The 24,683-nt window shown below is 43.2% G+C and overlaps 1 protein-coding gene across 1 annotated transcript; it reads right to left on the bottom strand.

Annotated features, from left to right (window-relative positions):
* Positions 1 to 7,993: 7,993 nt before the first annotated feature.
* Positions 7,994 to 24,537, bottom strand: LOC139537435 (receptor-interacting serine/threonine-protein kinase 4-like). Its single transcript, XM_071338708.1, has 8 exons — positions 24,187 to 24,537; positions 15,181 to 15,472; positions 13,089 to 13,237; positions 12,222 to 12,271; positions 11,291 to 11,449; positions 10,984 to 11,090; positions 10,161 to 10,389; positions 7,994 to 9,931 (listed from the first exon to the last, which is right to left on the bottom strand). The coding sequence occupies exons 1-8, from the start codon at positions 24,372 to 24,374 to the stop codon at positions 8,589 to 8,591; spliced, it is 2,517 nt and encodes an 838-aa protein (XP_071194809.1). The 5' UTR covers positions 24,375 to 24,537; the 3' UTR covers positions 7,994 to 8,588.
* Positions 24,538 to 24,683: the final 146 nt, after the last annotated feature.

Raw genomic sequence — 24,683 nt, 5'->3', positions numbered from 1 at the left:
TCTGGCGACCAGATCATTTATTTCTAAATCCCATCATTGGATGTTTTGGTAGTAGGGTTTCCCAAAGTACTCCATAGCTGACCTAAATTGTATATAGAAAAAAGTTTCCTGGTAATGCGTAGGTATCTTTCAAATCTTGGAATGTTATCAAACCCTTACTGTCCATGATATCGGTAAGGGTACGGACTCAACATGTGGACCATTGGGGGGTGCAAAAGGCCATCCTCCAGAGGCATTATTGTGAAATATTGGAGTATGGGCGTGCCATTTTGAAAATTGTGTGAGCAATAAAAGGACCAAGCGTAATTTACTACATTGTTTAAGGCATATATCAGTGAAGACCACCTCTTCCAGGGCAATAGGAGGCACCATATTTTTCTCTATACTCAGCCAGAGGGCAAAATAATCATGTCTAAACCAATTTAGAATGGGACAAAATGCTAGAGCCTGGAAATACAATTTAAAGTTTGGTACAGATAGTCCTCCTACACCTTTATCTGGAATAATTTACCTTGGCATTTAATTGTTGAAGCAAATTTTATCCCAATAGCCAGAAGGGGGAGCCATGGGAAGCACTGAACACCTTGGCAATATATTAATTTTGACAATAGATATTCTGCAGGTTAAAGCAATTGGGATATTATTCCATCAACTGAGGTCGGATTTAATTGATTTCAGCGTTCTGTTAAAGGTTCTGGCAATGGTTTTATCTAGAGAAGGAAATATATCTACTCCCAGATATTTAAAATGGGAAACGATTGTGATTCCATAAGTAGAGATGGAGTCCTCCATCAGGGCCTTGAGAGGCAGTAGGGCTGATTTGGTCAGATACATTTTATAACTTGAGATGAAGCTGAATTTATTGATGATCTTCAATGCATTTGGGAGCGATTGCGATACATTGTCTAGATATAGTCAAATATAATCTGCATATAATGATATGAAATTATCAGTAGATTTGAGAGAAATTGGTGGTATTTCTTTCAATGCATTAATTGTCTGGGCCAGATGTTCCATGGATAATAAGAATAGCAGAGGCCAGACTGGATCTCCTTGTCTGCTGCGTCTAGTGATTCTGAATGGAGCAGAGCTGATATTGCCTGTTACAAGTATGGCTGAGGGATTGACAAATAGTATTTTAATAATATTAATGAAATTGAAGCCAACTCCCATATGTTCCAAGAGCAGACTAGAGATATGACCATTGTAGTCTATCAAAAGCGTTTTCTGCGTCGAGAGATAATACAGCCCAAGGAGCTGTTGTTTCTGATGAAGTGTCTAAGATACACAATATATACAAAAATTAGTGGATTCGGCTATTTCATCCACACCTATTGCTGACAGGTGTATAAAATCGAGCACACAGCCATGCAATCTCCATACACAAACATTGGCAGTAGAATGGCCTTACTGAAGAGCTCAGTGACTTTCAACGTGGCACCGTCATAGGATACCACTTTTCCAATAAGTCAGTTTGTCAAATTTCTGCCCTGCTAGAGCTGCCCCAGTCAACTGTAAGTGCTGTTATTGTGAAGTGTAAACGTCTAGGAGCAACAACGGCTCAGCCGCGAAGTGATAGGCTACACAAGCTCACAACAGGACCACCAAGTGCTGAAGCACGTAGTGCGTAAAAATTTACTGTCCTTGGTTGCAACACTCACTACTGAGTTCCAAACTGCCTTTAGAAGCAACATCAGCACAAGAACTGCTCTTCTTATCCATGGCCGAGCAGCCGAACACAAGCCTAAGATCACCATGAGTAATGTCAAGCGTTGTCGGCTGGAGTGGTGTAAAGCTCGCTTCCATTGGACTCTGGAGCAATGGAAACACATTCTCTTGAGTGATGAATCATGCTTCACCATCTGGCAGTCCGACGGACAAATCTGGGTTTGGGGGAGAAGAGAAAGCTAACTGCCACAATGCATAGTGCCAACTATAAAGTTCGGTGGAGGAGGAATAATGGTCAGCATGACATTGCCCCCGTGAACAAAGCAAGGTCTGTCCAGAAATGGTTTGTCGAGATCAGTGTGGAAGAACTTGACTGGCCTACACAGAGCCCTGACCTCAACCCCATCGGACACCTTTGGGATGAATTGGAACGCCGACTTCGAGCCAGGCCTAATCACCCAACATCAGTGCCCGACCTCACTAACGGTCTTGTGGCTGAATGGAAGCAAGTCCCCGCAGCAATGTTCCAACTAGTGGAAAGCCTTTCCAGAAGAGTGGAGGCTGTTATAGCAGCAAAGGGGGGTACCAACTCCATATTAATTCCCATGATTTGGAATGAGACGTTCGATGAGCAGGTGTCCGCATACTTTTGGTCATGCAGTGTTTGTAATTGTCAACGGAGGTTATTCGAGGATAAATGCTTTTTAACAAACTCGCTTTGGTCCATGTGGATCAATTTGGGTAAGTTAGTCTCGAGACGAGAGGAAAACATTTGGGAAAATTTTAATATTTGTGTTTTTCAAAGATAGGGGGCAATAGTGAGAACATTAGGTGGAGCCAAATTAGTGTTGTGTTCACGTCTCCTAAATTAACCTTTGTGAACGGCTCTATGAATCATTCAGAGCAATATGGACCTAATTTATTCAAACATTTTAAACAGGAGGAATATCATCCTACCCAGCTGATTTGCCTTTATTCATGTTATCCAATGCCCTTTTTGAGTTCATTGAGATTGATTTGGGCTTCCAGCAAGGTAGCTTCCTCTGTTGAGAGAAGAGGAGTTCTTAATAATTTTAGAAAGGACAGTCTGGGTTGGTGTGGATTTACAATCCATAATGCATGTTTCTCCCACTCCCGCTGGGCAAACATCTCCATTTACGACCCTACGACCCTAATTACACTTGTATCAGCCCACAGCACTGTATCAGGAAATACTGAAGACAAAGAGCTGCATAACATAAGTAGTATATAAAAGAGGGCCTTGTGTTCCATTATGGAGTGATGCTGTGAATTTATGATCACCTTGACAAGCAGTGATTATATCTCTGGCCTTCTCTGTTAGGCCTCACACTACACCGTGGCCTCCTCTGTTAGGCCTCCCACTATACCTTGGCCTCTTCTGTTAGGCCTCCTACTATACCCTGGCCTCCTCTGTTAGGCCTCCCACTATACCCTGGCCTCCTCTGTTAGGCCTCCCACTATACCCTGGTCTCCTCTGTTAGGCCTCCCACTATACCCTGGCCTCCTCTGTTAGGCCTCCCACTATACCCTGGTCTCCTCTGTTAGGCCTCCCACTATACCCTGGCCTCCTCTGTTAGGCCTCCTACTATACCCTGCCATTGGTGATCTCTGTTCATCCTGACCATGAAGTCATGACAATATTTATGACCTACTACGCCTCATCAGGGCTATTATGGCCACATTACCACACAGCGGTATCAATGTCATTAGCCCCCATGAGGTGGCGTATATAATGTGAATTACTACAGGAGCGTCACCTGAATGTATTCCTAAGCAGTTTTCATTTGACTAATTGACTCAAGTCTAATGGCAAAACACATGGGCCTTCATATGCAGAGATCCACTGCAGTTCAATGATTGAATGTGGCTTAATGGCTAATCAGGTCCACAGAGACGTGTTTTTCCAGTAGAAAACTGTTTACAACATATTTTTCCTCTAAAACAATGCAACCTATGTTGATTCACTGCAGCCTGCAACTGTATATATTTCAGGGCATGTTGACAATGGTCATTAAAACGTGACATGCACCAGCTTATTCTAGTGTTTCATCTCATGCCTGCATCATGGAAACACACAGCACCTCCAATTTGGCACCAGAATAAAGAGCCGTTTGAATGATTCTGCTTGATCAAAACAGATCTGTGCCTTCCCCATTAAAATCTAATAAAATCAGATTGATGTTGAACTGCTTGTTCAGTAGCTATCACCTTTACAATAGGGACTAAAAAAGAAACAGCTGTAGCTTCAGAGAACGGGTGTAATCGGGTAGGTTTTCAACCATAACAAATGTACCATTATGCTAATGTTCTCTCTATAAATAATATATTAAGACAAACATTGACAACACATTTTAAAGATAGGGTAACAGAGCCCCCTCGTGGTAAGAGAAAGTGCTACAGGTACACAATCTGAACAAAGTCTCTTATGACCTCAATAACGTGGAGTAAACTGGACATTTTGATTTTCTTCTCAACAGGCCTATTAGGGGGTAAAGTTAAGGGAAAAGACTTGTCATGTAACCAGCTCACCAAATGGATCTCATTCACTATGAAGAAGCACTTGGTTTGGAAGAGGATTAACAACTCAAATGACTTATGCAGACATACAGTGCCTTCGTAAAGTATTCAGCCCTCATGAATTTTTACACATTGTGTTACTTTACAGCTTTACTCTAAAATGGATAAAATAAAAAATAATCCTCAGCAATCTACACACAGTGCAAGTCCCTGAATGTCCTTGAGTGGCCCAGCCAGAGCTCGAACATCTCTGTAGAGACCTGAAAATAGCCGTGTAGCAACGCTCCCCATTCAACCTGAAAGAGCTTGAGAGGATCTGCAGAGAGGAATGGGAGAAACTCCCCAAATAGAGGTGTGCCAAGCTTGTAGCGTCATACCCAAGAAGACTCAAGGCTGCAATCGCTGCAAAAGGTGCTTCAACAAAGTAGAGTAAAGGGTCTGAATACTTATGTAAATGTAATATTTCCATTTTTTATTTTTAATACACATGCAAAAATGTTTTAAAAAAAAAAGAAAAAGTTTTTGCTTTGTCATTATGGGGTAGTGTGTAGATTGATGAGGGAGAAAAAAACCAATTTAATCCATTTTAGAATAAGGCTGTAACGTATCAAAATGTGGAAGTAGGGGTCTAAATACTTTCCGAATGCACTGTACATCAAATGTGGGCATACAACTACAGAAGCAAAATATTGTACTATTTTAATCTGTAAATAATGTTAAACTGATTGAAAATATGTACATCAATAATAAGATACACAGTGACATGTTTGTTTATCCACCGCAGGAAAGAAATAATCATTAAACATTTATCTTTCCAATTCACTGGACATGAACCCCCTTCTCTCTCTGCCTCTCAACTCTGTCAATTAGTAACTTTTCATGAGTTCAACACGGTGCTTTTAGCGTCTACATATTCAGCCATTAAATCTACAGGAAGTCATCATCACTGCCTCAGTGCACCCACATTGTCAACCCAAGGCGATCTTTGGTCTACAGGTTGCTGCTTGTTCACAACCAGAGACACCAGCTCAGATCTGGTTAGACGAGTTCTGTCAGGTTAAAAAAGCTTTCAGTGATCATGTGATCGTTTTAGCTCTGAGCAGCCAGCTTGTGAGTTTGTAAAGATGTTAGGCTACTGTTATGTTACCGCTGTTTAAAATGATTGCTTTCTGAAATCACTTTATTTGGTATATTTTAAATCAGAAGCGGTTCAGTCTACTGTATTTATTATGGATCCCCATTATCTGATGCCAAGGCAGCAGCTACTCTTCCTGGGGTCCAGCAGAATGAAGGTAGTTTATACAATTCAGAAAACATTACAATACATTCACAGATTTCATCAGAGATATGTCTAATGATATTACAAATACGGGGCTTGCGTCCATTCAGCCGTTCGACTCAGGGAAGTGTTTGGGGATGGGTCTCCTGCCACTGAGGTATGACTCCTCACAAAAAGGCCCTGTTGTAGCATCCAGGTGAGTACAACCTGTACTAGCGTCTTCCAGGGAGGAAGTCCCATGACCTTTAAGACAGACCTTGACAGGAAAAGGCCAGGCTGGCCAGATGACTACACAGAGAGGGCAGACAATAACTGGCTTGTTTCCAATTAAATACAGTAGAGTTATTAACCTTAGGATGGATCAGACTACTATTAGAGATTATATGATTCATAATGAAAAACATTTAGTCTTACAATATCAAAAGATCAATAGAACTTGATTTCCACAGGAATAATAGCAGACAGAATGTTCAGAAATCATTTAAATAGTGAATGGTCATTCACCATCTACTCGCTCCATTTTTATTTATTATTTGAACCTTTATCTAACTAGGCAAGTCAGTAAAGAACAAATTCTTATTTTCAATGACGGCCTAGGAACAGTGGGTTAACTGCCTTGTTCAGGGGCAGAAGGACAGAGTTTTACCTTGTCAGCTCGGGGATTCGGTCTTGCAACCTTTCGGTTACTAGTCCAACGCTCTAACCACTAGGCTACCTGCCACCTTCAAATTAATTTATTTTTCCCTTATCAGAGTAACGGACCTCCAGGTGAGACCTAGCTATCTCTTGAACCTAATTGGTAGTAATTCAAGTGAAAGTAACTTGCTTGGTAACAAAAATGTGCTGCAAATTCAGGGAGAACCTTTGTTGGCATTCCATATTCGTCACGGTCTAGTATTTAACATGAGACAAATGAGCTCCTCAGCCATGCTGGACACCACTATCATGTAGATGCAGGCTCCATACATGTGGCCTCAGCAGACCAAGGGGATATGGCTCCACAGTCCTCCCTAGGTGTACTACCCACAGACAGGGACAGGGAGGACCTAGGGCCAACCTGGCCACCGATCTCATTCTGGCCCCCAGGCCCAGTAGGTGTGTCTGTGCAGTACATGCACAGTGCTACTTACTGGCTGCCTCAGCACCAGCTACACCAAGACCAGCGTGCCGCACAGTGGAGGCCTGAGTCCTATAGGATGGCCTAATAGGCTGGGGTCCCCTGGTCCTACACAGGAGGATCCACAGATGCTAGGATGTATCCTATTGTCTCCACAGCGCCCCTCAGGCTCAGGCTGGAGCAGATCCCTTCCAGGTAGACTCCAGCAGCCCTCTGTCACAGCTTCAGAGCCATAGCCTCAGAGCTGCAAAAGTCTCCCAGGGCCCTCTGACCCAGGTCACCGGCCCCAGCAGGGGTTAAGGGACATTTCCCTGCCTGCAGTCACCTCCCTGGAAGAGGCTAAGAAGATCTTCCACTGAGCTGGAGGCTGAACCCAGCCAGCAGGCTGGGATCTGAGTGTTCCGGTGCCACAGGGGATGTTGTCCAGCTCAGCCCAGCAAGGTTCAGGCAGGAGTCAGTTTCCCGCCACCCTGGATCACTCCCTGGACCAGGAGGACCTAGAGGCCTGCATGCTGCGACTGCTGGAGGCCCAGGGATCAGAAGGAACATTTTCTGCACATTAACATGATATGAATCATCTTGACACAATCAAAAGATGAAGTAGAGATGAGCGTCACTAAGAGGGAGCAATGAGTCAAAGCAGTGTTTGTTATTCCAATGAGAGGTTTAAAGAGTCAAATACATTTAAATAATGTTCTCTACTTACTTTTTCATCAAACACTATAAGGGTAGGCACAGTGCAAGTAGAGGGAGTGTACTTGAATAACAAGCTACTGTGTACAGTATGTAGAAAGGGTACAGCGAAGGAATTACATGATAATTGAGGGAAGATTGAGTAATGGCAGCACATGATCTTCCACACCACTAAGGATCACTTGGCAACAGGTGAGATAAACACACACACAAAACAAGTCCTCTGATTACACAAAACTCACCAATCAAATTTGTGGGACTCCGCAAACATGAGCTGTAAAAACAGGGCAATTACAAGGCTCGGCAGGGCTCAGCTCAGGAGGGCTTCAGACTTGGGTTACGACTCCTCAAGAGGACCAGCCCTGCAAGCGTCAACAATGGCATGTTGGTTAAAGAGAGTGAGGTTTAGGAGTTTAAGTGGTCTGTGGAATGAGCCAACAGCCTGGAAAGGCAGGCATGTTCCCCACTCTTCACTCCACCCCCCTCCCACCTGCCTGGCCTGTGATCCCCCCCGAGGGCAGTTCCCATGGCTGGTGCCAAGTTGAGCATGCTCTGTGGGGTCTGGGGGATAGGCAGGAGGCACAGATAAGAACAACGCTGGCTGCAGATAGAGACATGCCTATTCTGCCTGGCATTGAAGATGTCATTCACAGGCGCACATGGGTACACTCACAACACACACACACACACACACACACTTGTATTGACACTTGTTTTATTAGAGAATATAACTTATGGACATGATAAACATACCAGCTCGAGTAAGTAGATGGGAAATTAAAATACAAATGAGCATTCCACAGATGTCAACATTCTCTTTCTGTACAGACGGAAATGAATGTACGAATGTGCATATGCAAAGTAGAAAAGTTACACTATTAAGGGGGAAACGTGACATGGAGTCTATATTTAACATGAAGTGAAAAAAGTAAATAATGATCCAAATGAGCTCATGGTTCTATATACAGTGTATTTACATTAAAGCATTCCTTCCCTGACAAGATACCAAAGTAAGATAACAGGGGCTTTGAGAGGCCCAAAGCACCAAATAATCATAACATCTGGCAATGAACGATCAAAGACTGACATAATAATAACACACAATCAATCAAAAATACTATGTACAAAAAAACAAAATCACAATACAGCAGCTGGTCTCTTTAGCTTGGACACTTCTCCCATCACATCAATGGGGAAGGGAATAGAAGAGATCCCTGACTGTTTTCAATTCAAGGACAGTTCTGTACAATCCAGTCACTGGGTGACTCCCTCCTCTCAACGGAGGGCCGAGGCTCACAGTGCACCAGTGGACTCTGGACATTCGTTACCCTCACGCTCCGTCAGTTTCAAGATTACAACCTTCCTCTGGAGCCGCAAGGTCAACTGGCTAGGCCTACGAGCCAGGAGCTTTGGGCAGTCCTCTGCTGTTGGATGCAGGGTGTCCTGGGGGATGGAGTCCTGTGGTACATCCTGTGGCAGGGGTATGGAGTCCTGTTGTAACTCTTGTGTATGCTGGGAGATGGAGTCCTGTGGTACTTCCGGTGATAGTTCCACCCCCTGGGCCAGCAGCATGCTGGTGATATCTGTATAGCCTCCCCTCACAGCCAGGTGCATAGGGGTGAGGCCCTGTTCGTCTGACAGACTAACAGCCTCAGGGCAGTGGTCCAGAAGCTCTTTGAAAACCTCACAGTGGCCCCCCTCTGCCGCCAGGTGGCAGGGGGTACGCAGGGTCTGATTGGTGCAGTAGGGGTCTGCCCCTTCCTCCATCAGCATCTTCACTGTGGGCAAGTGGCCGCGTTGGGCAGCGAGGTGGAGGGCGGTAAGACCCTGGTCAGTCCGGGCCTGGATGTCTGCATTGTGCTTGACCAGGAGGCGGGAGGTGCTGGTGTGGCCTGTCTCAGCCGCCACGTGCAGGGGGGTGTGGAGGCCAATGGAGGTCACGTGGACATCTGCCCCCAGCTCTATCAGGATCCTTGCCACCCTGTACTGCCCCCTTTGGGAGGCCAGGTGCAGCGGCGTGCGCCCGTCAGTGGTCTGCCCGTCTACGTCCGCTCCAGCCTGCTTCACCAGCAGTTTGGCAATGCCCAGGTGGCCCTGCCAAGCAGCCAGGTGAAGTGCCGTCCAGTCATCTCTGCCCTTCACGTGGACGTCTGCCCCGCGGCTTAGCAGCACCCTGACCACGTTCTCTTGGCCATGCTGGCAGGCGATGTGTGCAGGCGTGCGGCCCTGGGCGTCCGTCTCATTGATGGAGGCGCCGCGGTCCAGCAGCAGGCGGGTGATGGCCTCGTCCCCGTTCTGAGCAGCACAGTGCAGGGCCGTGTATTGGTCCTCGTCCCGTGCGTTGGCGTTGGTGCTCCGACGGCCCAGCAGCAGCTCGGCCAGGCCCTTCAGGTGCATCTCGGTGGCCAGGTGGAGTGGGGTGGAGCCGCGAGCGTTGGCCAGGTTGGTGTTGGCGTGGTTGAGGAGCAGGAACTTGATGGCCTCCTCATTGGCCTGCGTGACAGCGTGGTGGAGCAGGCTGCAGCCGCCCTCCAATAAGAGGTCCACGTCCTGAGGCTGCAGGATCTTCATCAGCTTGGACATGTCTTTGGTACGGATGGCGTCGCTCAGCTTCCTCCTCTGCACCTCCCCTGAGTCTAAACAACAAGGAGATAGAAGATACAGTATAGACTCAGGGCCAAAACGACAAAGAACCTGTCTGAAAGTTAAAGAGACACTCCACATGCTCCAGAAGTCATTCAGAACTGTATTACTTATATGTAGGATATATGACCCTGATAAATAAGAATTCCTGTCATCTGTTAAAGAAAACCATGGACAATGCCACAATGTATTGACTACAATCACCATATCAGCCAGTCTTACCACATATATTATCTTTCTCAAAGGAGAGGGTGATGGAGTCTTGAGAGGAGAAGGCAGAGTCTACAGAGGAGATCCCTGACAGTCTCTTGCTGGTGTTGTCTTTGCTGGGACAGCAGTCCTCCGTCACACGGTCAAAGCTCCGAGATATCCCAGAGTCCACCTGGCTCAGCAGCTCTGATAGGCTGTAGTCTTTCTCTGGCAGCATGGCCGATTTGGGCCTGACTTGTTTCTGCATTTTCATAATTTTCACAATTTCACAGCATTATTCCAACCTCATAGTGTGGAAGTATACATAAAACACACAGGGAAATCACATTTTTGACTGCACTGGGCCTTTCAATAGTTTCTCTCAAACCCAGTCTTCATGCCTTTCTCCGACTGTTTATCATCACCAATATATCAGCTTCACACATTGCACAATAACACCTGTAAATTCTGTCATATTTGGTAAACGGGTGTCGGTCAGTTTGTCACGTACATCGAGCACCAAACATTCAGAATGTGTCGCAACAGAGTTAACCAAGTTAAACAATGCTGCTAAACAGCATTCTTATTTCATGAGGAAACTGTTTGTCAGGATCAAACATTGACTTTGTATGTATTATGGAAGCAATAACAGGTCCAGTACACAGGAAAGCAATCTCAAAAATAGGCACTCAAACATTCCGACATACCAGAGGGTTTTCTAATTACATTACAGAAGAACACCAAAGAAGACTGACAGAATACTATATAGTATGGCATGTCAGGGAGAAGAAGAGGATAGAAATAAATAGAAATAACAGAGGGAGAAGGCAGGGAAATAGAAGTGTGGAGGTTATACCTTGTCAGTGGGTAGTCCATGGCAGTGGTTATTCTCGAGCTCAGGAGTTTGGGTCTTGGACTCCTCTTGGGGTTTAGAACACAGCTCCTCCGTTTCTGATGTGATTTCTGCAGACAGAAAACAACAAAGGTCAGGTTTGGTCAGGTGTACAGAATAGCATCCCTTGGTTTGATTTTCACCTTTTCAGAAAGCTACGCACAGTACATCATGATGTTGTGTAACACAGTTTAATTGGGTTCTTACTGCTTTAAGACGCACACAAACACCCACCCTTTAGAGACATAGGCCCCATTTGGTCTCTACTCACCCTGGAAGCTGGGTCTGGTGTCAGGTGAGGTGGCCCAGCAGCGTTGCATGAGGCACAGGAACCCCGTGCAGGCCTGGGGTCGACTCCGGGGAACAACATTGAGGTCAGGGCGCACCCCTCTTACCACCTTTACCATGATCTGCAGGATGTTGTTCTCCCCTGGAGGAAATAGAGGACATATGTTTCCAGTCAACACAAGACATAAGACACATTGATACACTTCATTCAATTCTCTACTGTTCATATGATACCTCAGTCCATAAGGTCTACTAAGGTCACATTATTCTAAATAAAAATATCAATCAATTATGTCTTGATTGTGTGCTGTTGAAGGTATGGAGAAGCAACATAAACTAATCTGGGTAAGACTGACACTAGTATGTACAGTTAATTATTATCATTATTATCATTCATGTACGCTCAGATAAGGAAAGTGTATAGATGTTTTGTTTGTTTCCCACACCAGGCCTGAAAAAATCTCTTAGGCTTCTTCTGTTAATGGTCTCTTTGTTATCAGGCGTTGGGACCAGCCAGTCAGCCAGTCAGTCAATAATTCAAAGCAAACAGAGGCAGTGGACTTAAACTCAGATCACCCTGGCTTCTTTGGTATCTCCGAGAGAGATTTACATGGTTATCAAAAGTCACGCCAGAGTAAGCCTACATGAAACACAGCCCTTATTTTAAGTGTTTCTAAAATCCCTTATGAGAAAGGGATTTTATGAAAAACAATTGGAATCATTGGAATCATTTCCCTGTTTGACCGCTAGGTTTTATGGGTATAATGATACCTCCCCTGTGGGGCTCCATTGCAGTCCTGTAACTTTGAGTTTAAGAAATACTAGGAGTGCATTTTATAAGACAAACCCTGAAGGACTACAAGGTGTCTTTACATGAGAACAGAATATCTATACATTTCCTCAACATGTCTCACCTTGGTAAGGTTTCTTTTGTGTGAGAATTCCCCAGATGACTATGGAAAAGCTGTAACAGGAAGGGAATAACAACAGTTCAGTATCAAGGCATACTGTCAAAAGTGATAAATGATTGAATGACTGACTCACTATGGGTTTTCCAGGCATAACTTATAATTGATTAATATACACAGTGTACAAAACATTAGGAACACCTTCCTAATATTGAGTTGCACCCCTTTTGCCCTCAGAAGTGCCTCAATTTGTTAGGGCATGGACTCTACAAGGTGTTGATAGCGTTCCACAGGAATTCTAGCCCATGTTGACTCCAATGCTTCCCATAGTTGTGTCAAGTTGGCTGGATGTCCTTTGGATGGTGGACCATTCTTGATACACACGGGAAGCTGTTGAGCGTGAAAAACCCAACAGCGGTGCAGTTCTTGACACACACAAACCGGTGCGCCTGGCATCTACTACCATACCCCGTTCAAAGGCACTTAAATCTTTTGTCTTGCCCATTAACCCTCTGAAAGGTACACATACACAATCCATGTCTCAGTTCTCAAGGATTAAAAATCATTCTTTAACCTGTCTCCTTCCCTTCATCTACACTGATTGAAGTGGATTTAACAAGTGACATCAATAAGGGATGATAGCTTTCACCTGGATTCACCTGGTCAGTCTGTCATGGAAAGAGCAGGTATTCTTAATGTTTTGTAAACTCAGTGTAAATCCAATTCAGATTCATATTGATTAAAACCAATATTGTAAAACAAACAATGGAGGGAAGAAGTGAAAAAACAAACATCATGACTAAGCTTTAAACAGACAACGTTCCACCCCTCTGGCAGACAAGCACAGAGAGAAGTGAAGGTGAAGACACTCACCTGTAGACGTCATGCTTGGTTTCTGACACCCTGTCCTTCTCGATGATGCTCTCCGGCGGCAGGTAGGCAATGGTGCCACAGAACCCGTCACGGCTGATTTCATCAACCCTGGATAGGCCGTTCCATCGTGCCAGACCAAAATCTGATATCTGAAGGGGGAGATGGGAGATACAGAACAGAACACAGCTTGTTAGGACAAGACCAACATACAATTTCTAAGGGGGGAGATGAGGATATACAGAACATATACATAAGACAAGAACCCACTGGAACTCTCAGCCTTTCCCTTTGTTCTTATGGTCATGGCTACCTATGACTAACTTTACCCTCAAGCTGATGGCTGAGCCCTCATTGTATTCTATGCATCCAGAGCCATGATGAGGTCAGAGGCAGTCACGTCCTGTCCTGTCCTAGCCTGAGGGTGCCTCCCAGCCATGTCCTGTCCTAGCCTGACGGTGCCTCCCAGCCATGTCCTGTCCTAGCCTGACGGTGCCTCCCAGCCATGTACCGGCCTAGTCTGACGGTGCCTCCCAGCCATGTCCTGTCCTAGCCTGACGGTGCCTCCCAGCCATGTCCTGTCCTAGCCTGACGGTGCCTCCCAGCCATGTCCTGTCCTAGTCTGACGGTGCCTCCCAGCCATGTACCGGCCTAGTCTGACGGTGCCTCCCAGCCATGTCCTGTCCTAGCCTGACGGTGACTCCCAGCCATGTCCTGTCCTAGCCTGACGGTGCCTCCCAGCCATGTCCTGTCCTAGTCTGACGGTGCCTCCCAGCCATGTCCTGTCCTAGTCTGACAGTGCCTCCCAGCCATGTCCTGTCCTAGCCTGACGGTGCCTCCCAGCCATGTCCTGTCCTAGCCTGTGGGTGCTTTCCTTACCCCTCGTGTCAGAAGTTGAGACCCTGTTTGACTGAGTTACATGTGTGGGCGAGTAGCCGAACACAAACTCAGTCAGTGTTGGCAGAGTACCTCAGCCTGTTAAGACAGGCCCAGGCTACGTGTTTACATGGAGGTATTAAAACAGACAGGTTGAAGGAAGGTTCCCACCCATTTCTCCTCCACCTCCAACCATTAGTCATGCAGAGGGAGGTTGGAGATCAGGTGGGATGAAGGCTGGGCGGGAGACACCTTTCTGCCCGTAGCATATGTGTCCAACAGGATGGCCATTTAAAGCAAAATTCAAGTGAATAACAGATTCCCTCCATACCTGTCAGCTGAAATTCATCCTTGAGCAAATCTTATTAAAAGGACTTGAAGTTATTGCGTTTGGGCTGTTGTTTTAAAGAGTCATGCTACATCATTTGGGTGTAGGTTTACTAAATACTCAGTATAAGGTCAAATCTGACTTTTCTAACATTAGACAGTGTATTGATTTGACATATTTGGGTCGTTCCATGAAATAAGTACCTTTGTGTCTCTGATATTTTAAGTAGAATTTGTGCACCAATATTGAAATATAAAATCCTGTTATATTAAATGAAGTGGCCTTTAGTATAGATCACATGGAAAATTCAATAAAATCAGATGTTTTATATACAGTAAAGACTTGCTGAAGTGCCTAAATTCAGACGTTTAAACCCAACAAGTTTTCACCGTCATTGTAAAGCCCTAGTTATTTTGTTGCTTTGACAAAGTCATTTCTGAAGATTATTCTTTTTTTAATGTGATTAGTGATTCATTTTACGGTAACATTTTTTAAATAAAAACTGTCCCACATTTTAAATCCTGTTACTTGAACTAAACTGTAATTTTAATATGGTGAAACTATTCATTTTAAAACATTTTTTCTAAAAAAACATTGAACATCTAATAGTCAAATCATAGTGTAAAAGCAGATGAGCTGGTTCTACTGTTTTTGGCCATTTTCTGTGTATCACCAATCTTCTGAACCAGTAGCAGTAGTAACAGTAACAGAAGCAGTAGCAATACTGTAGGAGTGTTTGGTTGAGTTCGCCCGCCGCACCAGGGAGGCAGAATCCCAATTTAGAACCAATGCAATGTGTATTTCAGGAACAATTGTTTCAAATGTGCAAGCTCTTCCCACACAGCGCCCTGTGCGACCTCCAATGAACAAACCAAGTAAGTCGTCTCTCACCTTGACATGGTAGTGTGCGTCCAGTAGGATGTTGGCAGGTTTTAGGTCCAGGTGCAGGAGGGGTGGGCTCATGCAGTGCAGGAAGTTCATTCCCACCGCCGTCTCGTGGATGATCCTGAAGCGCAGCTCCCAGGGCAGAGGCTCAGCAGCCAGCAGGGTCTCCAGGGAGCCTGTCTCCATGTACTCCATCACCAGGCCCTGGGGGTCCCCACAGATCCCATACACTGGCAGGATGTAGCGGAACTTAGCCGCCTCCATCTTCTTAGCCTCTTCCAGCAGCTCTGCTCGCTCCCTACAGAGGACATAGCGGTCTGTTAACTTACTTACCTACTTACTTAGCCTTCATTGCGCCAAGTGGTACATAAAGGCCTTGTATACCTGTCTGTTCAGATTGAACTACATACTGTAACTCATACTGTACAGAGTAAAGGGAATTTAGGTTAAGCTGTCCTATAAACCTGCCCATCCATCTACATACCTCGATTCACAACAAATTCGTAAAATGCTGTTCTCTTATCTTACTAAGACTGGTATTCTAAGCCTTGTTAAAACAGCACCATCTGGAATACCTTTTACCATTGACCCAAATTCAAACTTCGTTACACAGTAGAATACAAGGAGACAACAAACTGAGATGCATGAGATTCCCCATGCATTAACCAGTCTCTGACAGTGCTAGGCCTTTATGACATTCCCCAGAGAGAGCCATGCCAATGTATCGAGGTCTGTGTGGAGTTGTGAACACAACAAACCTCTTGTTCTCTGTGCTCGTTGCTCAACCTTTGCACAATTTCCTATTACCTTTATCGGTGTTAGCCTGGCTAGGCTAGATGCAGATGCAAACAGAGCAGTGAAGCCTATCACTACTGACCTCAATAGAGAGGTCTCAAGGAGAGGTCCCTTTGAAAACAAACTCAGATAAACTGCTTAATCATCATGAATAATGTGTGTGTACGGGAGTGTCTTCACTACAAATGAGCAACGACTTGAGTTTACAAAGGATTCATTCATGTCAAAACAGCATGCTGATGAGAACACCTTAAAAAGTAGTAGAAGCAGATACAATTATGAAGTATAGTCTGTCTCTAAGGCAGCCATTTCATTATGTTTGGAGGTGTCAATTATGAAATCATTTAAATTCAATAAAAGTGTAAGCTTTCTCATCAAATAAATCTGACAAGCATTAAAAATCAGTGCAAATGTGTGGATTTAGGAGATTTGGGGGGGAAAGAGAGGGGCTGACAGTCGTAATCACCTGGCATCACCCAGAAAACTCCTCAGCTCAGAAACCTTTCAAAACCAAACAATGACCCTTTTTATAAGGGAGAGGAGCCCAGCAAGACTGGTTCTGCAACTTCTCTTATTGTTTCCACTAAACATCGTCTGCATAGAAGGGAGTTGGGACCCAGTCAGACAAAGCTGGCTTTGAGTCAGAGGAGTGTGTGGAGGCAGGGTGCAGGCAGGCAAATTACAGTTCATGTACTTTTCAGATGTTCAGAGCAGATAGCATCTTTAGTTCAGGTTTAGTGGGTGCCATGAGTCTAGCTACCACGGATTGGAGATGGATGTCAATGCTTGTCATTGGAAAAGCTGAAGAACTTACTCCTTGTGCTGTGTATCTGACATTTTCCTTTGTAAATGTTTTGCAAAAGCAGTAGGGTAGAAGTGAAATAAATGGTCATAGGAAGTAACATAATAAAACAATTTAAAGGAGGCAACAAATTCATGTTTGTGAGTGTCTGCTAAAGGGTGATTCAGTGCAAGTTAACCTGAGCATGCACAATTAAAAAGTTAGTCATTTCCAACTGAAATCACGTTCATAATTATCCTTTAGATCTACATGTTGGAGTTCAGGCTTTATATGACAAGTTTACGGAGGTTAAAGCATGAATTTTTACCATTGAAGAGTAGATGGCCAAGTCTCATATTTCATGGCTTTTAGAAGGGGCTCACAAAGCTTGTTTTTCCACTAACAGCTGCTCCCCAGTGTTAATTAAAAAGATGAGATGTTAATGACGCAATACATACAAAAATGAAGTGTCTTCACTGTCTTGTAACACCCATTTAAAATAAATAGTTGTAAAACATGCGCCTTACATCGGGTCATCTTGAAACGTTCTCTTTAAAGCTTTAATCAAGGTTTTATATGGTCTTTTACTGGTTTCTCTCTTTTCCTTGTCAGTATCCTTTTTCAGCATGATGATATCTGTAACATCCATAACGGTTGTGGATGTGATGGATATTGATTTATCCAATGGTGTAAAGTACATAAGTACTACTTATGTAGTTTTTTGGGGGTATCTGTACTTTACTATTTATATTTTTGACAACTTTTACTTTGCTACTATCCTAAAGAAAACAATTACTTTTTACTGCACACATTTTTCCTGACACCCAAAAGTACTCATTACATTTTGAATGCTTAGCAGGACAGGATAATGGTCTAATTCACGCATTTATCAAGAGAACATCCCTGGTCATCCGTACTGCCTCTGATCTGGAGGACACACTAAACACAAATGCTTCGTTCGGAAATTATGTCTGCACGTTGTAGTGTGCCCCTGGCTATCCATAAATTAAAAAACAAGAAACTTGTGCCGTCTGGTTTGCTTAATATAAGCAATTTGAAATGATTTATACTTCTACTTCTACTTTTGATACTTAAGTATATTTCTGCAATTACATTTACTTTTGATACCTAAGTATAATTAAAACCAAATACTTTTAGACTTTTACTCAAGTAGTATTTTACGGGGTGACTTTCACTTCATTTTCTTGGTATCTTTACTTATACTCAAGTATGACAATTGGGTACTTTTTCCACCAATGGATGTATCATACCATAGAAGCTTGTGCATTCAACACATTTTGTGTGCTTTTTCTGGGATGTATTCTTCAGACTTTTACTGAAACAATTGTTGATATCTTGAAAATTATGTGTTCTAGCTAAGATTCTCATGGAAAATATATGCTGAAATGCATTTCTCATACATGGCAGTACTGTTTTTTTAGATAAAAAGATGAGAAGTGTTTATCAACAATCTGTGAACTGTCCTGGAGTGTCTTTTTGAAATGAAAGCCCCCCAAAATATACTGACTTCGTCCAGTGTCCAGAAAAATTATTGGCAGTATATGGACATGTACATTGTTTTATTTGCACATTTTGTTGCAATATAAAAATAAAAAAATGCAATTCAACTGGTTAAGGTTCATTTTGAGATACACTACCATTCAAAGGTTTGGGGTCACTTAGAAATGTCCTTGTTTTGAAAGAAAAGCTCATTTGTAATTAAATAGTACCCACAAAACACCAGCCTCAACGTCGACAGTGGAGAGGCGACCCCGTGATGCTGGCCTTCTAGGCAGAGTTGCAAAGTAAAAGCAATATCTCCGACTGGCCAATAAAAAGAAAAGATTAAGATGGGCAAAAGAAGACAGACACTGGACAGAGGAACTCTGGCCTAGAAGGCCAGCATCCCGGGGTCGCCTCTTCACTGTTGACATTGAGACTGGTGTTTTGCGGATACTATATAATAAAGCTGACATTTGAGGACTTGTGAGGTGTCTGGTTCTCAAACTAGACACTCTAATGTACTTATCCTCTTGCTCAGTTGTGCATCGGGGCCTCCCACTCCTCTTTCTATTCTGGTTAGAGCCAGTTTGCGCTGTTCTGTGAAGGGAGTAGTACACAGCGTTGTACGAGATCTTCAATTTCTTGGTAATTTCTGCTTGGTAATGAAGGCATGGAATAGCCTTCATTTCTCAGAACAAAAACAGACTGATGAGTTTTAGAAGAAAGTTCTTTGTTTCTGGCCACTTTGAGCCTGTAATCGAACCCACAAATGCTGATGCTCCAGATATCAACTAGTCTAAAGGCAAGTTTTATGCTTCTTTTTCAGCTGTGCTAACATAACTGAAAAGGGTTTTCTAATTATCAATTAGCCTTTTAAAATGATAAACTTGGATTACGTAACACAACATGCCATTGGAACACAGGAGTGATGGTTGCTGATAATGGGCCTCTGTACCCCTATGTAGATATTCCATGAAAAATCTGCCATTTCCAGCTACAATAGTCAATCACAACATTAATAAGACTAGGGGGCGACATTTTCGTTTTTGGCAAAAAAACGTACCCATTTGAAACTGCCTATTTCTCAGCCCCCGAAACTAGAATATGCATATAAGTGTCAGATTAGGATAGAAAACACTCTGAAGTTTCCAAAACTGTAAACATTTTGTCTGTGAGTTAAACAGAACTGATATTGCAGGCTAAAACCTGGGGAAAATCCAATCAGGAAGTGACCCTGTTTTTGAAACCTCTCTGTTCCTATGCATCCCTATTGCCCATGTAAAGGGATATCAACCAGACATCTTTTTCTATGGCTTCCCTAAGGTGTCAACAGCCTTTAGACATAGTTTCAGGCTTTTATTTTGAAGAATGAGCGTGAAAGGGCACATTGCGTAAGTGGATAGGTGGGGGCTCTCAGAGTGAGTTCTGCGTAACAGAGAAAGGCGGCCATTGTTCCTCCCTGTCCTAGTGAAAAGCCAACTGTCCCGGTTGATATATTATCGAATAGATATTTGAAAAACACCCTGAAGATGGATTATAAAAAACGTTTGACATGTTTCTGTGGACATTATGGATATAATTTGAGATTTTTGTCGGCGTTGTCGCGAGCGCTCTTTCCGGTGGATTCCTGGGCATAACGCATCAAACTAACGGAGGTATTTGGATATAAAAAATATCTTTATGGAACAAAAGGAACATTTGTTGTCTAACTGGGAGTCTCGTGAGTGAAAACATCCGAAGATCATCAAAGGTAAACGATTAATTTGATTGCTTTTCTGATTTTCGTGACCAAGTTACCTGATGCTAGGTGTACTTATTGTTTTATCGAGCGATCGATAAACTTACACAAACGCTTGTATTGCTTTCGCAGTAAAGCATAATTTCAAAATCTGAGACGACAGATGGATTAACAAAAGGCTAAACTGTGTTTTGCAATATTGCACTTGTGATTTCATGAAATTATATTATATACCTGTGGCGCCAGGCTATGCTAGTCAGCGTTTCTGATGACAATTATCCCGGATCCGGGACGGGTGGTTCAGAAAGGTTAACCATGTTTACACTGTATCTCTGATTGATTTTATGTTATTTTAATGGACAAAAAAGTTTAATTTCTGAGTGACCCCAAACAGTTGAAGTCAGAAGTTTACATACACCTTAGCTAAATACATTTAAACTCAGTTTTTCACAATTCCTGACATTTAATCATAGTAAAAATTCCCTATCTTAGGTCAGTTAGGATCACCACTTTATTTTAAGAACGTGAAATGTCAGAATAATAGTAGAGAGAATGATATATTTCAGCTTTTATTTCTTTCATCACATTCCCAGTGGGTCAGAAGTTAACATACACTCAATTAGTATTTGGTAGCATTGCCTTTAAATTGTGTAGCTTGGGTCAAACGGTTCGGGTAGCCTTCCACAAGCTTCCCACAATAAGTTGGGTGAATTTTGGCCCATTCCTCCTGACAGATGGTGTAACTGAGTCAGGTTTGTAGGCCTCCTTGCTCACACACTCTTTTTCAGTTCTGCCCACAAATTTTCTACAGGATTAAGGTCAGGGCTTTGTGATGGCCACTCCAATACCTTGACTTTGTTGTCCTTAAGCCATTTTGCCACAACTTTGGAAGTATGCTTGGAGTCATTGTCCATTTGGTAGACAGACTTTTGACCAAGCTTTAACTTCCTGACTGATGTCTTGAGATGTTGCTTCAATATATCCACATAATTTTTGTTCCTGATGATGCCATCTATTTTGTGAAATACACCAGTCCCTCCTGCAGCAAAGCACCCCCACAACATGATGCTGCCACCCGTTGGGATGGTATTCTTCGGCTTGCAAGCCTCCCCCTTTTTCCTCCAAACAAAACGATGGTCATTATGGCCAAACAGTTCTATTTTTGTTTCATCAGACCAGAGGACATTTCTCCAAAAATTACAATCTTTGTCCCCATGTGCAGTTGCAAACCGTAGTCTGGCTTTTTTATGGCGGTTTTGGAGCAGTGACTTCTTCCTTGCTGAGTGGCCTTTCGGGTTATGTCGATATAGGACTCGTTTTACTGTGGATATAGATATTTTGTACCCGTTTCCTCCAGCATCTCCACAAGGCTGTTGCTGTTGTTCTGGGATTGATTTGCACATTTCGCACCAAAGTACGTTCATCTCTAGGAGACAGAACGTTCCTGAGTGGTATGACGGCTGCGTGGTCCCATGGTGTTTATACTTGCATACTATTGTTTGTACAGATGAATGTGGTACCTTCGGGCATTTGGAAATTGCTCCCAAGGATGAACCAGACTTGTGGAGGTCTACAATTTTTTTCTGAGGTCTTGGCTGATTTCCCCATGATGTCAAGCAGAGAGGCACTGAGTTTGAAGGTAGGCCTTGAAATACATCCACAGGTACACCTCCAATTGACTCAAATTATGGCAATTAGCCTATCAAAAGCTTCTAAGCCATGACATCATTTTCTGCAATTTTCCAAGCTGTTTAAAAGGCACAGTCAACTTAGTGTATGTAAACTTCTGAACCACTGGAATTGTGATACAGTGAATTATAAGTGAAATCATCTTCAAACAATTGTTGGAAAAATGACTTGTGTCATGCACAAAGTAGATGTCCTAACCGACTTGCTAAACACTAGTTTGTTAACAAGAAATTTGTGGAGTGGTTGAAAAACGAGTTTTAATGACTCCAACCTAAGTAAGTGTATGTAAACTTCCGACTTCAACTGTATATGTATGACAGAAAAATGACGTATTAGGGTATGGTGCATGGCTTGTATACTATTCAGGCTATGTGTAATTATACAATCCTAAGGTACTATGCCTTTTGCTGACATTTTAAAAACATTCCAAATGTCATGTGTTTATGATAGATATTTATCAAGAAATCTAAGATTTGAATGTGTATTTCAGACTAATATCCATAACAGAAGGTGTAACATCTATAACAGTTGTTTTAACACTATTTTGCCAAAATGTCAATATTTACAAGTCTGCTTTTTTGGGTATACACTCCCCCCAAGGAGCACTGTATACACATCAAAATTTTAATTTATATTTATTCCATTCTGTGAGACATTTAAGTTCTGATTTTGTGTGCAAATGTAATGCCAATAACACTGTAATCAGCTTAAATTACTCAAATGTAATTTAAAAGTGCCTGTGACAGTGAACAATCCTTCAACAAGTTCTCAACAGCAGAAAGTTCAGCATTCGGTCTGTGCGCCTGCCTCAAGTGAAATTAAGTTTAGCCGCAACTTGATCCAATCATTGTCTTCAAAGCTGTAAAAGCTCTCAAATGACAGATGGTCACAACGGTTAAAGTGTTCTATATTATAAGCCTCTTGAACAATGTTCCCAACCTCTTACACCTTTAGAAACATTAACTTGATATGACACCAAAAATGTTCAAATGCACCAACATTCTCCACTGTTGATGAATGTAAAGCCACCATTTCATAAGCAACACCTTTTGTGCCAAAGGAATGAAAGGACATTGTACAGATTTTTTAAACACATCCACTCCGGTTAATTTTTAAATCAAGTAGAAAGTAGGAAACTAATAATGAGAGTAAAAGAATAGCTGATAGTCCTCTTTGAGGCTTCAGGGGGGGCTCAGGTGTATACTACATCCAAGATGGTGGAGTGGAAACATCCGTTAAGAAGAGGGTAGGGTAGGGTGACAGGATGGGGACAGGATGTTCTTCTGATGGGGACAGCTGAGCTAGGCCTCTTGTGTTTCCTCCTGCTGTTGGCATACATGTGAAAGATCATGGGTCACCCACGCAAGAGGGCATGCCTTCAAAGCAGCCTCAATTAATTTGGGGCATGGATTACATGGTGTTGAAAGCATTCCCCAGGGATGCTGGCCCATGTTGACTCCAATGCTCCCCACAGATTTTTTGTTGTTCTATTTAACTTTAGCTTTTTTTTTTTTACATTATTGAAACATTCTGTATTTGTGGCCTTTCTAAACCATGACAAAAACTACTGGCGGCCAATCTGGACCGTCGTCTAATAAGAGGGTAGTAAGGGCAACCTGATGGGGTCTGATGGAAGGTGGACCAAAGGAGAGAAGTGTGGTGTTGACATCATTTGCACATTTCTAGATACATTTTCTAGGTTGTATACTCAAGCTTTTTAAGTGCAATGACAAGAACTGCTCGTGAGAGACGTTAGCTACGCTTAGTATATCAAACATTAATTAAACCTTCCTAATATTGAGTTGCCCCCCCCCCTTTTGCCCTCAGAACAGCCTCAAATTGTTGGGACATGGACTCTGCAAGGTGTCGAAAGCATTCCACAGGGATGTTCCCACAGTTGTCAAGTTGGCTGGATGTCCTTTGTGTGGTGGACCATTTTTGATACAAACGGGAAACTGTTGAGCGTGAAAAACCCAGCAGCGTCACAGTTCTTGACACAAACCGGTGCGCCTGGCACCTACCACCATACTCCGATCAAAGGCACTTCAATCTTTTGTCTTTCCCATTTACCCTCTGAATGGCACACATACACAATCCATGTCTATTGTTTCAAGACTTAAAAATCCTTCTTTAACCTGTCTCCTCCCCTTCATCTTCACTGATTTAAGTGGATTTAACAAGTGACATCAATAAGGGATCATAGCTTTCACCTCGTCAGTCTGTCATGGAAGGAGCAGGTGTTCTTAATGTTTTGTACACTCAGTGTATGTCCACCATCCATGAGTCCGTGACATAAGGCTGAATAAGCATGCTGCCCAGTTCACAGCGTACCTCACACCCTTAGATAGAGGTTCAAACTCATAATCACATAGAACTACAACTTCTTACTCTGAAGCCCACAGAGGATATCAAACAGATATCATGGAGTCTAGGCTTAAATACTTGAAACAACATTCTTCATACCCCCACACACAATGAATCCCAGAATAATAGCTGTCCCACTCACTTGTCATCTACATGAAGGCAGGGAGGGCACTTGATAGCCAGCCATGTTTTCCACTGTACATGCCGGACTTTGTATACTTGTCCAAATCCGCCCGAGCCTATCTTCTCCCAGCTCCCAAACTCAGAGGAGTCAAAGGTTCTCAGCAGCCCCATATTCCCATGGGAAGGGTCCGGAACATCCATATCCATCTTTAGAAAGGCTTTAATAGTGTTGAAATCCCCAAATCCTTATTTTTTCCTCTAACACACATTCAGAAGAACTAAACATACACACACATGCCTACTGAGAGCTTCCTTCCTTGTTTTTTTCCACCCTCTTGCCTGACTCAGTCTGGCCCCTCCTTCTTTTCAGGTGAAAGCAGGGGAAGGGCCAGTAGATGTGACATCATTTCCTGGGTCTGGCCAGACAGACCAAACACCAGCCTTTCCAGGGAGCATTTAACACTGAACCAGTTTGTCAAAGCACTCGAGTCCCAACTCTCCTATTTCTGCCCAGAA

Source organism: Salvelinus alpinus, chromosome 13, assembly GCF_045679555.1.
Source record: "Salvelinus alpinus chromosome 13, SLU_Salpinus.1, whole genome shotgun sequence".
NCBI classification, from domain to species: domain Eukaryota; kingdom Metazoa; phylum Chordata; class Actinopteri; order Salmoniformes; family Salmonidae; genus Salvelinus; species Salvelinus alpinus.
Note: the sequence above shows the minus strand (reverse complement) of the source record. Positions and strands in the feature narration are given on the sequence as shown.

Coding starts and splice junctions, on each gene's coding strand:
- LOC139537435 (XM_071338708.1), bottom strand. CDS start 24,374: ATGGATATGGATGTTCCGGACCCTTCCCATGGGAATATGGGGCTGCTG. Junction 12,272..13,088: donor ACCAAGCATGACGTCTACAG/GTGAGTGTCTTC, acceptor TTCCTGTTACAG/CTTTTCCATAGTCATCTGGG. Junction 10,390..10,983: donor ATGGACTACCCACTGACAAG/GTATAACCTCCA, acceptor ATGAAAATGCAG/AAACAAGTCAGGCCCAAATC.